The 16,792-nt window shown below is 40.9% G+C and overlaps 1 protein-coding gene across 13 annotated transcripts in view; it reads left to right on the top strand.

Annotated features, from left to right (window-relative positions):
- The window catches only part of FRYL (FRY like transcription coactivator), a 267,113-nt gene that overhangs the window by 202,530 nt on the left and 47,791 nt on the right, over window positions 1-16,792 (top strand). For all 13 annotated transcript variants that reach the window (XM_078446126.2, XM_078446130.2, XM_078446129.2 and 10 more), the window contains 12 exons: window positions 2,252-2,420; window positions 5,117-5,201; window positions 5,748-5,860; window positions 6,842-6,992; window positions 7,656-7,759; window positions 8,937-9,122; window positions 10,454-10,658; window positions 12,145-12,266; window positions 13,017-13,207; window positions 14,525-14,619; window positions 15,693-16,300; window positions 16,650-16,747. In XM_078446126.2, the coding sequence (XP_078302252.1) occupies window positions 2,252-2,420; window positions 5,117-5,201; window positions 5,748-5,860; window positions 6,842-6,992; window positions 7,656-7,759; window positions 8,937-9,122; window positions 10,454-10,658; window positions 12,145-12,266; window positions 13,017-13,207; window positions 14,525-14,619; window positions 15,693-16,300; window positions 16,650-16,747 (2,127 nt within the window). The remainder of the gene's footprint in view (window positions 1-2,251; window positions 2,421-5,116; window positions 5,202-5,747; window positions 5,861-6,841; window positions 6,993-7,655; window positions 7,760-8,936; window positions 9,123-10,453; window positions 10,659-12,144; window positions 12,267-13,016; window positions 13,208-14,524; window positions 14,620-15,692; window positions 16,301-16,649; window positions 16,748-16,792) is intronic.

The following is a 16,792-nucleotide window of genomic DNA, read 5'->3' as shown; positions in this document are numbered from 1 at the left end:
GACGGCTTCCAGGAGCAAGGGAAAGCGTAATGCGAGAGAGGTGATGAAGAATGTCACAGTGTTTACCTTCTAGAGGGGAAAGCTCTGCAGAACAGCTCGCAGAATGTTGCTGTAAAAGTTCTTCCAGGTCCTACTTTACACAAACCATTTCCTAGCTTTGCTCCGCCTGACATCTCCCAAGTTAACTCGGTTACTGAAAGCGTTCTTAAGGCATGCCACAGGATTGATGTTCATTGAGAAGCACTCAGAGAAGGGTGGGTGTGCGGTAGAAGGTTACAGGGTCTCACGTATCTCTCTGAGCTCATCTCCTCATGTTCTCCCCCAGACCCCCTGCCCCAGGCCCTGCTGACATCCTTGCTGCCCTGCTCTCTGGCACTCCCACCTTGGGGCCTCTGCACTTTCCCTACGTAGCCACATTGCTCACTCCCTCACCTCCTTCAGGTCTTTCCTTAGATGTCCATTCTCATTGAGGCCCTTGCTGGTCATCCTGTCCAAGACTGCAGATGCCCTGTCCCGACCCCTACTCTCTTTTTCCTTTCCCTGCTTGCTTGATTTTCCCAGCACTTCTTATCATCAAACATATATTTTACCTATTTGCCTCATTGCTTTTGCCTCCATCAGTCCAGTAGATTCTCCTCAAGAGCAGGAATTTTGTCTGTGTGGTTCATTGCTGTCTTCCCAGAGCCTGGAACAGTGCCTGGCACATAGACGCCACCCATAAATTGGATGGATGAATGAGTGAATTGGGCTGGAAGAAGAAACAGGCATGAAGTTATAACTCCCAAGAAGCCAAGATGAAATTCAGGGGATAACCATTTGCCAGAAACTTAAAAGGAACTTTTTGATGACAATGATAATTTCTTAATTATCTCTTCTTAATCACTTATTATAGACCAGGCAGGGTACAGGTACCTCATCGACACTGTTTCATTTAATTCTCAGAATGGATCTGAGTTTGCTAAGATTACTGCAGTTTTACATGTGAATAAAACAGGGCAGAGAGAAGAGTCGCTTCCCCAATGCCACACAGCCATTTAGCTCTGTCACTTAGTAGAGTGGATTCCAACCCAGATCTGTTTGTGAAAGGTTGGGAAAGCTTTGTGGAGAAGGCAGTGGAGTCGGGGCGGGGCTGGGGCTTGAAGACTTGACTGGATTGAGGGAGTTCCTTACAGTCAGACAGGTTAAAGGCACAGGGGCAGGAGGGCACCTGGCAGGGTCTGAGGTGACTGAACCCGGGAACAGAGAATTAGCAAATAGAGCAGGTTGGAGAGATACAGAGCTGTGTGTAAGTCAATGGGTAATCATTATAAGATTCTGGTATAATATAATAAAACACGTTTTAAGATTTGCCCCCGGGCTCCTGTGAATCAGTTTCTCAGTTGTCTGTGTGCAGATGAATCACCGGGGCGTCTAGTTCTGACTTGGAGGGTGGAGCCTGAGACTCTGTATTTCTAGCAGCTCCCAAGGATGATGCCCGTGCCGGCGGACCACATGTTTTGAGTTGCAAGGGTTGAAGTACAAAGGGAAAAAGAGACAGGCCAATCAGTTAGTAAGCGATTCAGTAATGCATATTGCCAACACGCAGAACTTATGTGACTCATACTCTGTGCTTTCACTTATGTAACTCATACTCTGTGCTAGGCATATTTAAAATGCTTCATTAAATCTTACATAATCCTAACGAGCTATATGAAGTGGGTGCTCCTGCCCCCGTTTTGCAGAAGAGAAAATTGAGAGTAGCTGTCCGATCGCATAGCTAGTATGTGTCTACACTGCAGTCCAGGCTGTGCGGTCTGGAGTCCAGTTCTAGTGGATCACTACTCTGTACTGCAGGGTTAGATAGGGAGCATAGGAAAAGCAGAATAAAAACTCCATTCTGGGTCTGAAGTCTGACTGACTGAAAATAACGGGAAATTTGGGATGATATTATTAATTGCAGTCTTTCCATTAAAAAGAAACTGATTTACAGAAAAGCAATTAGCTTTTTCTTTTCTTAAAAAAAAAATAGTGAAGTCGTAGATACGGTGGGAACCATTAAACAATGTCCAGTCATAAGTATAACACTGGGCCGGGAGGGGGGACTGTGTTTGGAAAGCTGACTAATGCCCTATTGCTGATTGATGTTCAGATTTAAGTTGTGCTTATTCACCTACTATTTAAAGTCGAACTTATCTGTTAAAATGTGTTTCAAGACCAATTTGTGAAATAAAACTTTTGCTTTTTCTTCTCCAAACAATTTCTTTGGTGACAGGTGAAGAAAGTTATTGTCTATTTAGGTAGAGACAAAACAATGCAGTTGCTGGAGGAGCTGGTGCGGGAACTGCAGCTGACCGACCCCGTCAGCTCGGGGGTCACTCACATGGATAACCCCCCGTATTACCGCATCACTTCCAGCTGCAAAATCCCTTCTGTCACCTCAGGTGAGAAGCCATTTGAAACTGGTAACTTGGTCTCAAAAGAGAAGCTTGACATAACTGTTCACCCTAGCAAGCATTTGCCTTAAACATCGTCGAGAAAATAACAGCGCCCCCGTCGGGCTGCACGCTGGGCATGAAGCCTGCTTAGGATTTCCTCTCTCTCCCTCCCTCTCTCTGTCTCTGTCTCTCTCTCTCTCTCTCTCTCTCTCTCTCTTTTTCTCCCTCTGCCCACCCCCCCCACTTGCTGTCTCTAAAATTAAGAAAAAAAAAAACAAAACAAAAGCAAACATGAGTCATGTATGGTAATTAACTTGACAAGACTTTGTAAATCTTCATATGAGTGATGAAGTTTGACAGTGTGAGAATTCTTAATATTACAGAGGGAAACGTATTTACATATGTATTTGGAACTGGAATATAGATACAACGAGCATTTTTTTTAAGTTTGTTTATTTATTTTGAGACAGAGAGAGAGAGAGAGAGAGACTAAACAAAGCAGGGGAGGGGCAGAAAGAGAGGGAGAGGGAGAATCCCAAACAGGCTCCACGTTGTCAGCACAGAGCCCAGTGCAGGGCTCGATCTCATGAACCACGAAATCATGACCTGAGACAAAACGGTGAGTCGGATGCTTAACCAACCGAGCCACCCAGGCACACCCTCCCCTTCTACAACAAGCATTTTTTAATGAATATAATTCGTGTGTTAAATATAGAAAATGCTTACTTGTTGAGTTACTCTGTAATTTCATATTATAATTATTTGGGCATATATAATACAGTCATATAAGTGATATATATAGATATATATAGATATATATATATCTATATCTATATATCTATATCTATATATATATATACACACACACACACACACACACACACAGGTATAGTTATTATAATATTTTAAGTTGAAGAAACTGTGTCCCTGAGGGAATAACTTCCATTAAAATCAATATAATACTGAGACTATTTTAAATTACATTTCCATGAAATTATTTGTCACTCGGTTTATATTGAATGTTTCTGTCATGTTAATAACATCTGTATAATTAGAAATCTTTTATAGTTTATTTTCTGGCATCTATTTTCATCTCTTAGCTCTTTTAGCTCTTTTTGTCCTACTTTCTAAGGGATTTCTAATAACACTTCCATTGAAAGCTTTTCATATTTTTAATTCTGAAGAGTTTATTCTTTAGTTTTTTGTTTTGTTTTTTTTTTTTTAGGAACGCCTTATTCATGTTTCATGGTTGGACTGTCCTCCTTATCTGATGAAGTTTTCTTCTCCCAGCAGAAGTTCCTATTATATAGTTCTGTTTTGATTTGTCTTAGTAAAAGCTTTTCTCAAAAGTCAACCAATTCTAGATCTGTCTTTTGATAAAGAGTGGAATATTAAAAAGTTGATTGGGGGGCACCTGGGTGGCTCAGTCCGTTGAACATTTGACTTTGGCTCAGGTCATGATCTCACAGTTCACGGGTTCAAGCCCCATGTTGGGCTCTGTGCTGAGCCTTCTTCTGATTCTGTGTCTCCTTCTCTCTCTGCCCCTCCTTTGCTCATGCTCTCTCTCTCTCAAAAATAATAAACATTAAAAAAATTTTTTTTAAGTTGATTGGATGTTTTGTAGGTATATATGGAACTTATTGACTTTGTCATTTGTTGTATGATGATTTCATTGATATAAGTGTCTATAGGTCTCTTCTCTTGGATGACTAATCAGATTCCCCAGACAAAACTCTACTAGTCATCTACCTAAAGGAGAGGGTGTAGAGCTGTGTGTGTATGTGTGTACAAATACATTGATCCATAGATAACACACACACATACACAGAGCGTAGTCTTTAAGCCTTCTGGTAGCCCCATGGGGTGAGAAGGTTTCAAGGGGATACAATCTCAAATTTTAAGATGTATATTTTCACTCAATTCCCCTATTCTCAATAAAGTTCTTATTCTTTCAGCTGTAATTATGTGCCCTAGTCCAGAAATCTTTGATTTACTCTTATCAGAAAAGATTTCTGGAAGTGTAGGCAGGGAGCCACCCTGTTACAAGAGGAAGGGGTATAGATTTTGGGGACCAATTACCTCTGAAATAGATTTTCCACCAAGCCTGTCATTTTAGCAACACCTTCAGAGTACTCCCAGAGATACTCAAAGCTATGAATTCCTGAACCTTTTGGAGGTTCAACAGCATAGATATGGAAGCTTCTTGGTTTACCCCACGACCAGCTTAAGATTCAGCCTTCTTAAAGCTTAATTACTTCTTGTCCATTTGTTTTCAACCATCCAAAATTTTGTTGCTGCTCTCTCCTTTCCCTCTTGGTTGTTATGAGTACGTTCCTTTTTATTTAAAAAACATTTTTTTAATGTTTATTTTTGAGAGAGAGGGAGAGACACAGAGTGAGAGTGGGGGAGGGGCAGAGAGAGGCGGGGGGTAGACGCAGAATCCAAAGCAGGCTCCAGGCTTTGTGCTGTCAGCACACAGCCCAGTGCGGGGCTCACACCCATGGACTGGGAGATCATGACCTGAGCCGAAGTCAGATGCTCAACTGACTGAGCCACCCAACTGCCCCAAGTACATTCCTTTATAAAAATCACATTGCTTTCATTTTAGTGGAGTTTTAACATCTGTAATTTTGCAATCTTTTGTTCTTACTGAGTTATCCCAGGCTTTAAGTTCACAGATACTGTCTTATTTCTGATTGCAGGAACTACTTCCAGTAGCAATACAATGGTAGCTCCCATAGACGGCAATCCCGATAATAAGCCCATAAAAGAGAATATTGAAGAGAGGTAAGTACCCCTTTGTTCTTCATTAGCCTTTCGGTTTGACAGAGCCTGATTATCAGAATAAATGATAACTTCTGCATTGGCATGTATATTTCATAGAATGTATATTTCAAAATTCTAGTGAAGAAATACATTTCCATTTTGGAAATTTTCCACATTGCCTATTTCATCATTAAAATGCTGACTTCCTAGATTCTTTTACGCGCTCTAACGGATGAATAGGTAGAGTATGTTCTGTCTCTTTTTGTGTTGTTTACAGTTTTAGACTTTCCTAAATGGCTACTCACTCTGCCTATCTTTTTTATAAAATAGGCTTTATCAGAACATTACTACCCCATTTAAGAAAAATCTTAAGGTAGAAATAATTGACTTTAAATCTTAAACTTTTGAACTATAAGATGGAAATTAACGTGTGTGTGTGTGTGTGTCATAGTAAACTTTTGTTAATAGTTGATGTACTGTGTTCTTTTTTAAACATAGAAAGTGAAACCGAAAGTACAAATACCATTTTTCCATGAACTGTGACTAACTCCATGATCATTCCCATAGCTATGTGCACCTAGACATCTACAGTGGACTAAACAGTCACTTAAATCGTCAACATCACAGACTAGAATCTCGATACAGTAGCAGCTCTGGAGGATCTTATGAAGAAGAAAAAAGTAATAAGTTCCAAATGTTTTTTATAACTACAATGGCGAGGTGTATTCTTAATATATTAATGTTAGTAAATATATATTTTTCTGGTAAATTGTTTTTAAGAAGTGTTTAACTGCCACTAGTGGTGTTCCAGCATAACCTGAAATGTCCTGATTTTGAGGAGAAGCACGAATGGGGGAAATTTGTTTTAAAAGCACAGGGTCCCTCTAGACGAGTCAACAGGAACATAAGAATTGGTTCTCAAGAAGCATCATAGACACTGACTACAGCCTGCTTTTTTTTTTTTTTTTTTTTTTTTTTTTAAATAGGTTGGCTCTTTTTCTGTGGATTTATGTTTTACTGAAAAGTTCTCCCTTGCAATTAATGGTAAAGTGAATATCTACCCAAGTCTCACTAGAACACTGAGGTAGAGTGGAGTAAAAGGGCAAAAGCCTTCAGACTGGGAAGTTAACCCTGAAGGTGATCTGGTCCAATCTCCTCGTTTTGCACATGATGGAACTGAGGTCCAGAGAGGTTAAGTGACTTACCCACGTCACACAGAATTCACATCTCCCGATGCCATTTTTCACTGCACCCTGCAGCCCCAACTGCGGTAGAGCAGATTTCCTTTTAAGATGGGTTTGTGTTGGCCCTGTCTCAGAAAATTTAGAGTTGAGTAACTTACCAGAAGGCCCTGGTGACAAGGCAGCTTGACCTATAATGTGGTTTCATGGCTTGGACGTGAACTCTGAAATTTCATGAAGCGCTAGTACGGTTTTGCTTTGATAGAAAGCATAGAGCCCGAATGGATACCTCTTTCCGTCTCTGATTTGCTTAGTGTGATAGTGTTTGTGCGCAGGTCTTCCTAGCAAACCTATGTCCGAAGAGTGGGAAGTTATTTTGTATCACTTTCCAATGCTGTAAATCGTTGGTGTCTTACTAGCGTTTGCGTATGTTGGCAGAAAAGAGATGGTGTAGAAAATGAGATCATTTTATTTTGATAGGTGATTCAATGCCACTTTATTCTAATTGGCGACTGAAAGTGATGGAGCATAATCAAGGAGAGCCACTACCCTTCCCACCAGCTGGAGGCTGCTGGTCACCACTGGTGGATTACTTGCCTGAAACGTCGTCACCTGGATTACCTCTTCACAGGTGGACTACAGCATCATTCCTATTTCATACGAGCCAAATCGCTGCTTAATACTTTCAGCTTTCTTTATGCTATCTGACAACACAGAACAAAAGCCACTTCTTTCTTGACATGCTACGACAAATCAGATCCATGTGTCTAGATTTCGAGAAGTCTCAACACTCAGACCTCTGTTTACCATTAATACTGTTAAATCTACGTCTGCTGCTGCTTTTCTGGGTGTCTGGCATAGTTACTTGACCTTTCTGGGACCCAGTTACTTCCTCTGAAAAATATCTCGCGGTACTAGAGGCACTGTTGTTTGGAGTTGCTTTAAAGTGAATTTTACTTAGCAGAATCCCAGTAGAATAGTTACGGCATTCTTTCAAAATGTATTAATGTAACCAACACGTACTGAACACCTACTCTGTGGCAAGCGGTGTGCTAGGTGTCAGGGTTGAAGATGAAGAAAATGTGGCCCTTGCCTTTGAGGAGCCCTTAGCAGGTAATGTTTTTTTCTAGAACCATCACTTAACGGTTTCTTCAGCTATATTTCTTTTCCTCTTTTTTTCTTGAGAAGTTGTATTTTTCCATAAAATACAATATTAAAGGCTGCAAGTAACTGGCATGAGATTCGCTCCAGGTTTACTCTGCTGCGACATTAATAGGCGTCTCGTTTGTCACAGGTGTAACATAGCTGTGATCCTTTTGACGGATCTGATCATTGACCACAGTGTGAAGGTGGAATGGGGAAGCTACCTCCATCTTCTTCTTCATGCAATTTTTATAGGTAATTAACACTGGTTCTGACTCAACATGACATTATACTCCTGTGACAGTTTAAAGGCAGTCTGGTTTTTTGGTATTTCTATTAACCGTTGTTTGGTACGTAACTCCCATGACACTTTTTACGGGGATTCTCATGGTCTAGTAGGGAGTCCGTCCTCGCCTCTCTTGTAACCACAAAAAGGTCTTCTCTTTGCGTTCCCGTTCTTGTCCTGTCGTCCCTCCACTGCTCACAAACACAGTTACCGTCTAGCAGGAAAAATTCGGTACCCACAGCAAGAGTAAAGTTAACTTACCTCTCAGACTGGAAATTTGCAGAGTAAAAGGAAAATTAAAATGGGGTCCAAGTACTTCTCAAAAGAATGGGATTGTGGACCGTCTGATTATTACAGCTGAGAGTCCACTGTGCCCTCAGTAACAGTGGACTTTCAGCTGTAATAGTCAGACGGTCCACAATAGGGACCATCTGTGGGATCCATCACAATACTTTTCGTGCTTGTAGGATTGGCTTCCTGAAGAAAGTCAAGGTAGTCATCTTACCTGAAGTTTTCCTGATGTGCACATTTATTACTTCGATGTTTCAGTAATCAAACATCTACTGACTTTTCATTGTGCGCTAGGCACAAAAAATGCTTGCCTTTAAAAAAAGTCATTTACATTGAGTATTCTGTCACAGAGTAATAATTTCTAATAGGTTCTAAGTTTTAGACACAAGATGCATTGAAAACTTGTCTTGATTCCCCCTGCTAACTGTAAGACAATAGGCTATTGTTACAAACTCCAGGCCAATAGGAATTACCGTGTGGTACATCATCTTGTACAAAATATTTTCTGTATTTTCTGCTGTTCTTTAAAATATGCATTTGGGAGGTGCCTGGGTGGCTCAGTCAATTGAGCTTCCGACTTCAGCTCAGGTCATGATCTCCAGCCCGTGAGTTTGAGCCTCACATTGGGCTGTATGCTGACCGCTCCGAGCCTGGAGCCTGCTTCGGATTCTGTGTCTCCCTCTCTCTCTGCCCCAACCCCCTGCTGGCGCTCTGTCTCTCTTTCTCTCTCTCCCTCTCTCTCTGTCTCTGAAAAATAAATAAAACATTTTAAAAAATAAAATAAAATATGCATTTGAAGGTAAGGGTACTCGTGATTTCTCTTCATTGACGATGATTTCCAACTGTCGTTCTCAGGGTCTGACCACTGCCACCCCGAGGTGTACGAGCACTGTAAGCGCCTGCTCCTGCACCTGCTAATAGTCACGGGACCCAGCAGTAACATCCGCGCTGTTGCCTCTGTCCTGCTCAGGAACAGGGAGTTTAACGAGCCCAGGGCGCTCACGGTCAAGCAGACCGCACACTTAGATTACACTTGCACAGGTATTTGCTTTAAACGTCCAGTTTGACAATGGAATCATGCTTCGTTCGTTTGGAAACTGTAACAGAGAAAGTCAACTAAATAAAAGTTGAAAGGCTTTAAGTGTAGTTTTATGATTTTAAGTACCATTTACATCATTAACTGGTAAAAGAATTAAACTTGGAGTATTTGAGTCTGTATCACCTGTAAGGGTCTTTCTTTGTCATAAGAATTTTAAGTTCTCAACATGCAGGTTGAGGATCAGTGAAACAGTGCTTCGCTTACGGAGCACAGTTACCGAGAAGATGTTGACCCTGTATTACATTCCTCGTGCTCTCAAGATCTGAAAAATGAACAAAGCAAGACATTAACATTTTATTGTTCATTTGATTATATTTACTGTCTTTAAAATGTTAGGCATTTTTAAGTCTAGTAAATTCCAAATTATACATTTGGAAGTAATGCGGCCCAAATTAATGAGACTTTAATATAAAAGTTATTTCACTATTGGTGTGATTTTCTTTTTTAATTTACTTTGCAAGTTCTATTTTCTTCTTTCCTAATAGCCCTAACTTTCTTATCCATTTGTCTGTATCATCAGGTTAATAATAGATGACTTAGAAAATAATTGTTTTTAAAAAATGAAATAAAATTACATTTCTTACTAATCATGTAATGTCAGATACAGGGTTAAAGTTCTTTAGTGAAAACCCTGTGGTTAGTAAGAAAACAATTATTAGGAAACATTGCACCTTTTAAAATGTGGCTAAAATATGAATAAAGTTTACTGTCTCTTTTATGTTAAAACATCTTTTTAAAAATTCCATAGTTGGTTTTTGTTGTTTGTTCTTAAGTCTTCTTTTGCCATTTTGTGACTATAGGCATTCGTAATAAAAAGAATTTAATAATTGACATAATATAAATATTACAAAGACTTTAAAATTGTCCTTCTTCAGGTAAAATGAAGTGGAAAGTATAGAATCCTTTCCATAAGAAAAATCAGTTCACATTGTGGAAAAGACTGACTTAATACACATTGAGGCAATGTGCCGAAATATTAGGAAAGTGCCACTTTCAAATTTCTTCAGCAGATGGCAGCAAAAGACTTCACAGCAAACCCAAATAGCTAAGTTTTAATAATAGGCTGTGGGAGACAATGTTTGCCCCCCAAACTCACTTGATGGAATTTGGTGCTTATGAGGTTCCCGCAGAAGGAGTGCTGATTTGTAGCAGCTGACAGCAACAGATCCCCTCATGTGTCCCACATAACCTGTGAGGAAGGATAGTTTGACGCTTTCAATAGTGTATGAGATCCTTTCATGTCTGGGTATTGACGGCCATCTTTCTCTTACAGCGGGCGTTAGTGATTTTATACCTGATTACCAGCCCTCCCCTATGACTGACTCAGGGCTTAGCTCAAGTTCTACCTCTTCTAGTATCAGCTTAGGAAATAACAGCGCTGCCATTTCCCATCTACACACCACTCTCCTCAACGAGGTCGACATCTCCGTAGAGCAGGATGGAAAAGTCAAAACCCTCATGGAATTCATTACCTCAAGGTAACGTTAACAGCTCTCACCATTCTGGCAACATACCTGTGTTAAGTCATTCTTTTTTGTCAGCTACAGCGAACCCTGTTTTTGATTTCTCGTGTGCCACTGATTGGGAATACACAGGTTTGTATTGGGTGATACTTAGAAAATTGGATGCCTCCAAAGACTTTCTCCTGTTGTGCTCACACAGTTATACTGGAGGGTACCTCCACTATGTCTGGATACCTCAAGTGTGTCTGGATACCAAGTAGCCAAAGAGAATACAGTCTTACCTGAATACATATTCCACTTTCATTAGCTACATTATCAGTCAGTCGTCAAATATTTATTTATGACAGCCTACTCTTTGCAAGGCACCATAAGCATAGAAGAAATGGATGGGGAGAAAGAAGGGGGGCTGGTGTCCCACAGCAAGAGAGCGAAACCATCAGGGGCTTGAGAAATAAAGTATTGGAAATGGTGAGTAACCCAGTCTGACTGTAATGCTGAGGGAAAAGTTTCTGGACGAGAAAACTTTGTAGTCCAGGGAGAAGTCAAACTGGAGGGCTCTGAGGCCTCAGCCATAGGCTACAGATCTTTCAAGAAAGCAGACGTTATTGAAAATCCTGGAGCTGGATGGGAAGGGTGAGAAGCACAATTAAAGAAATAGGTTGAGAAAATCAGTCTCGGAGCAATGAACGGGATGAATTAGACCTGTCAGATACTGGTGGCTACGTGACCACAAAGGAGGTTTTCAGGGCACTTTGGGCCTGAGGTGATACGGGGTTGAACCCTTACTAACCAAGGCGGCAGCCTTGAGAATGCAAAGATGTTTTTTGGGTTTTTTTGGTTTTTTTTTTTTTAACGTTTATTTATTTTTGAGACAGAGAGAGACAGAGCATGAATGGGGGAGGGTCAGAGAGAGAGGGAGACACAGAATCTGAAACAGGCTCCAGGCTCTGAGCAGTTAGCACAGAGCCCGACGCGGGGCTCGAACTCACACACCGCGAGATCGTGACCCGAGCCGAAGTCGGAGGCTCAACCAACTGAGCCACCCAGGCGCCCGCAAAGATGTTTTAAAGAAAGAGTCAACAGGAAACTGTTCTCTCTTAAACTTATGCTGGATCTTCAGCTAGTAAATTATTTCCTTCGCATTACAATCTAAATACATTCTAGCCTCTCCAAATTATACTGCTGTGACCTATGACACATAAGCAGTTCCCAGTGCTCTTCTCACTTCGTAAAAGTCTGTCATCCTTTCCTACCACCTCTGAGAGAGTCCAACTGTAATGATGGAAGACTCAAATCCCATGTAACCTGGATCTTCCTCTCCTTGCCGTAGACCATCACATGCTCAAGTACGTAAATAGTAGTCGACTGTGCGACGTGCTATTTGGCTTAGCCCACTAAGTGAAGTCCTTTCTCATGGCAAAGGCACATCTAATGTAACTGTGAGTAAAACCGTTAATGTGAGTTGAAAACCACGGGCATTATGTCTGTTCTCTGTTTTCAGAAAAAGAGGGCCCCTTTGGAACCATGAGGATGTTTCTGCCAAGAATCCTAACATCAAGAGTGCTGAGCAGTTAACTACATTTTTGAAACATGTGGTTTCTGTTTTTAAGCAGTCAAGCTCAGGTATCTTTCATTAAATATTTCAGATAATACTTTCAATGAGACTTTTTCATGTGATGCGAAAACTTCTGGTAATGTGTAGCAATGAGTTGACAGTTGAGAAGTCTAAAGTGAAAAGTTTTAGACAGGTCTTCTTTTTGAAGTTATTAGTGATGGTGGATAGCTTTTGATTAAAGGAAAATTAAGTTAGTCCTTGAAAAATTAAGTGACTCCTTAAAAAATAAGAAAGCCACTTGTGACATTCCGGGGTGCTTCATTTTGTGTGTGGTGGCATAATAAAGTTACAGTGCAGTTGTGTATTATGAAACGATTACATTAAAGGAACATAGATGGAGAGGACAAACTTGAATTCTTTTCTATACAGTGGGCGGCTCCTGTGATCTGAAATCCACACATTCTGAAAGTTACTGTAATAAAAAAAACCGTATCTGTCTAAAGGAGTGGTTCTCAACTAGAGGTGATTTTGCCCCTCGCTTCATGTTTTCTCTCTCCTTCTGCTCCTCTCCCCCACTCGTGCCCTCCTCTCTCAAATAAAATAAATAAATAAAATTTTTTTTTTTTAAAGATTACAAAATAAGTAAGCAAAATGCAAATGGAGTTTAATGGAAAGAAAAAACATTGCCATAAAGCCTGAGTGCCTGCCCGGTTTGCCAGGCACTGTGCTGGGCACCGGGTTTAAAATGGTTAGCGGCTGATGATAACCCTGCATTCCAAGCAACAAGAAGCACTCACTTGTTTCCTTTGTCTTCACAGAAGGAATGCATTTGGAACATCATCTTAGTGAAGTTGCTCTACAAACAGCACTTTCTTGTTCTTCTCGACACTATGCTGGGAGATCCTTCCAGATTTTCAGGGCCCTAAAGCAGCCTCTTTCTGCAACTACACTCTCTGATGTTCTCTCCAGACTTGTAGAAACTGTAGGGGATCCGGGAGAAGATGCACAGGTATTGCATTAAATTCGTTCAGCAGCCGTTGAGCAGCTACTCATTGTCAAGGACTCATTTGCCAAGTACAGAGCACCACAGGGCAAGCAAGATAATGGTTACTCGGCATTGGTATCAAATGCTAACAAGCAGGCAAAGAATTAAGAAACAAAATTTTGTACGTGATACTTAATAACATACTAATCGAATCACATACTTCAGTGCGAATCAGAGAAAGCTTTACATTTACACACACACATACGGCCCACACTTGCATATTATCCTGGGATTTAAATTTAAATGTAGAGTGTTGAGTTGTTAAGGTAAATTAAGTGAAATAATGCAATAGAGAACTTAAGTCTATGCAGACTAATGATTTTATTAACACTGTTCTAGACACTGGGGATCTGGTAGCGACCAAGTTCCTGGCATTCTGGAGCTCACATTCTGTTGGAGAAATAAGCCTCTAATCCAGCACTAATATGTAACACACTTTTATTTAGAGATTATTGCTATGAACATAATAAGGTAGAGTAATGGGTTAAGGAGCGGTATGGGAGAGGAAGTTGTTTTATATGTGACCATCTGAGACGGTGAGTTTTAAACACGTACGTAAATGAAGTGAGTCCTGTGATAATACAGAAGAATATTTCAGGCAGAGAAATAAGAGTAGTGAGTGCAAAGGCCCTGAGACAGAAGCAACAAGCCTTTTTTTGAGGAACAGGAAGCAAACCAGTATGGCTAGTTTATTGGATGGTGGTGTCTAGCATCTGAAGATCGATGGGGACAGGTCCAGATTATGGGGGGTCTAGGGAGAGGTGAGATTTTACTTGTAAGTGATGGCGAACAGTACTCATAGGCCTTGAGAGGAGGGTGATGGATATAATTTGCTATTTAAAAAATTCGCTCTGGAGGCTAGGTAGAGTCCTCAGGAGGGCAATAGGAGTCATTTAAGAGGCCGTTGTAAAAGTCCACGCTGAAATGGTGGTAGTTTAGCTGACGGGAAGCTATGGAAGTGTGGAGGGGAGTCATCAGATTTCAGATATATTTTAAAGTAGTATTTTTAAGACTTGCCAATGGACTTAACTTAGACGTGAGAGAAAGAAACAAAAATGACTCGTAGATTTTTGGCCTAAGCAATTTTGGGTGAATCGTGGTGCCATTATAACCATTAGTTTGAGGAGTTTTCATCAATCAGCAAGATCATGTTGCTCAAGAGTTTAATCATTTTGCAATGTTAATGTTGAGTTTGTTCTAATTTTAAATCTCCTCGGGAAGTCCATTCTGAGTTCCTTTTTTTCCAAAGCATAATGAGTTAAGACCTGCCTCTTCTCCTAGGGGTTTGTGATTGAACTCCTGCTCACGTTGGAGTCTGCGATTGACACGTTGGCCGAAACCATGAAGCATTACGATCTTCTTTCTGCCCTTTCTCAGTAAGAATTGCATCCAGGCGAACTGTAGATTCGTATACAGAACTGCCATAGCTGAAGACGCATAACTATAACGTTAAGTTATCCTGATATTGCTGGTGGGAATGATACCAAAACATTCAGATGGACCAGCAGTGGGGAAAGGAGCCTCGGACAGGGAGCCCATGCAAAAAGTCCCAGCACTCTGTGTGGCGGTGGTGTTCTTGTAATGGCCCGGTCAGGGGTCCTTCTGCTGCCGCGTGACTCGGCTTCAGCCTCACTGCCCGGCTCCATTCCCGCTGCGCTCGACATCCCCTTGCCCCACAGCAGGCCGCCCCCCTCCTGGCTCACACCTTCCACAAATTGCTCCTCTCCAGCTTTCTCTTCCTTGCACCTCCTGAATCGATTTATCCTTCAAGACCCATCTCGGATATTTCTAACTCCTCGAGGGCAGTGCTACTTACTCCATTTTGGGGGTTCCCACGGTGTTTTCTTCATATTTGAATAAAGCAAGTAACAAGCAGTAAAGTTTTACATATCCATCTCCCCCAGCAGACTTCAGTATTCCTGGCTTTTCCATACTCCTGGCACATACAGGAAGCATTCTGTCACTATTTTTAAATCTGTGATAATTGGATGTGAGGGAGAAGTAGAAATCAACCATACATTTTTGAGCTTGATTTGGGGGTGGGACGGGGGGGGGGGGTGGTGGGTAAAGAGTGTGCATTAACAGAAATAAGGATATGGGGACCATCAAGTTTGGGGATAAGACAAATGAGGTCTGCTTTGGATGTAATGTTCACTAAATCCCAGAGCTGAAGGTGGTCAGTGATAATGGTAGCAGAATTTTCACTTCAAATCAAATGCCATCCAACTCACGGGAAACAGTTGGCCACAGTAGGAAAGAGACTGTTGTACATTTTGCTTTAATATGGAGGAAAGAGCTGAAATTTGATGAAGCGAAGTCAGATACTGAAACATAATTTGTCCTGGTAACAGTTACTGTTTTTTTTCAGTGTCTTTGAGAGTAAATGTAGCCAAGGAAGCGATTGTACATGCATTTATTTTCCTTTCTTTCTTTTTTTTTTTTTGTAAAGAACCTCATACCATGATCCTCTAATGGGAAACAAGTATGCAGCTAACAGGAAAAGCACTGGACAACTCAATCTAAGCACAAGTCCCATTAACAGCAGCAGTTATTTGGGATATAACAGTAATGCAAGAAGTAACTCTTTGAGACTAAGTTTAATTGGTGACCGAAGAGGTGACCGGCGGAGGAGTAACACACTGGACATAATGGATGGACGGATAAACCATAGCAATAGTTTAGCAAGGACTAGAAGCCTTTCCTCCCTGCGAGAGAAAGGCATGTATGACGTGCAGTCCCCTACTGAGCCTGCCAACTTGATGGCCACCATTTTTTGGATAGCAGCATCGCTATTAGAATCAGATTACGAATATGAATACCTCCTGGCTCTCAGGCTTCTCAACAAACTGCTTATCCATTTGCCTTTGGATAAATCAGAGAGTCGAGAGAAGATTGAAAATGTACAAAGCAAATTGAAATGGAGTAACTTCCCAGGCCTTCAGCAGCTCTTCCTTAAGGGTTTTACCTCAGTATCTACACAAGAGATGACCGTGCACCTCCTCAGTAAACTCATCGCCGTCTCCAAGCACACATTGGTGGATCCTTCCCAGTTGTCAGGTGATGTTAACAGAATTGCACCAGCTCTCTGCTTTCTAGTGTAGTGAAATGTAAACTAATCCTTTGTTTTGAACTCTAATTTCTGCTTTTCCACAACCAATCATGGGTTGCTGCTGCTGCTGCTGCTGTTGTTGTTGTTGTTGTTGTTGTTGTTTTTAATATGTGAGATAGCTTAAATTCTTTGGTAAAAGCAAAAAAAAAAAAAAAAAAAAAAAGAAAGAATTTAAGAAGATCAGGCACTCCAGGAAATAAAAATAAAATGGTTTCCGTGAACCATTAAAAAAAATACCTTGAATTTTTTAAAGAATGTGCAATAAAAATTGGTTATTGTTTGCTTTTTTTTTGATAGGCTTTCCTCTTAACATCCTTTGCTTATTGCCTCACTTAATCCAGCATTTTGACAGCCCAACTCAGTTTTGCAAAGAAACAGCTAGTCGAATAGCAAAGGTAAGCAAATGTTACGCTGAAAGATAAACACTAGCGGGAAATTTC

Source organism: Panthera onca, chromosome B1 (assembly GCF_046562875.1).
Source record: "Panthera onca isolate mPanOnc1 chromosome B1, mPanOnc1 haplotype 2, whole genome shotgun sequence".
NCBI lineage: Eukaryota > Metazoa > Chordata > Mammalia > Carnivora > Felidae > Panthera > Panthera onca.
The sequence above is the reverse complement of the archived record's forward strand: the minus strand, read 5'-3'. Positions and strand labels throughout refer to the sequence as shown.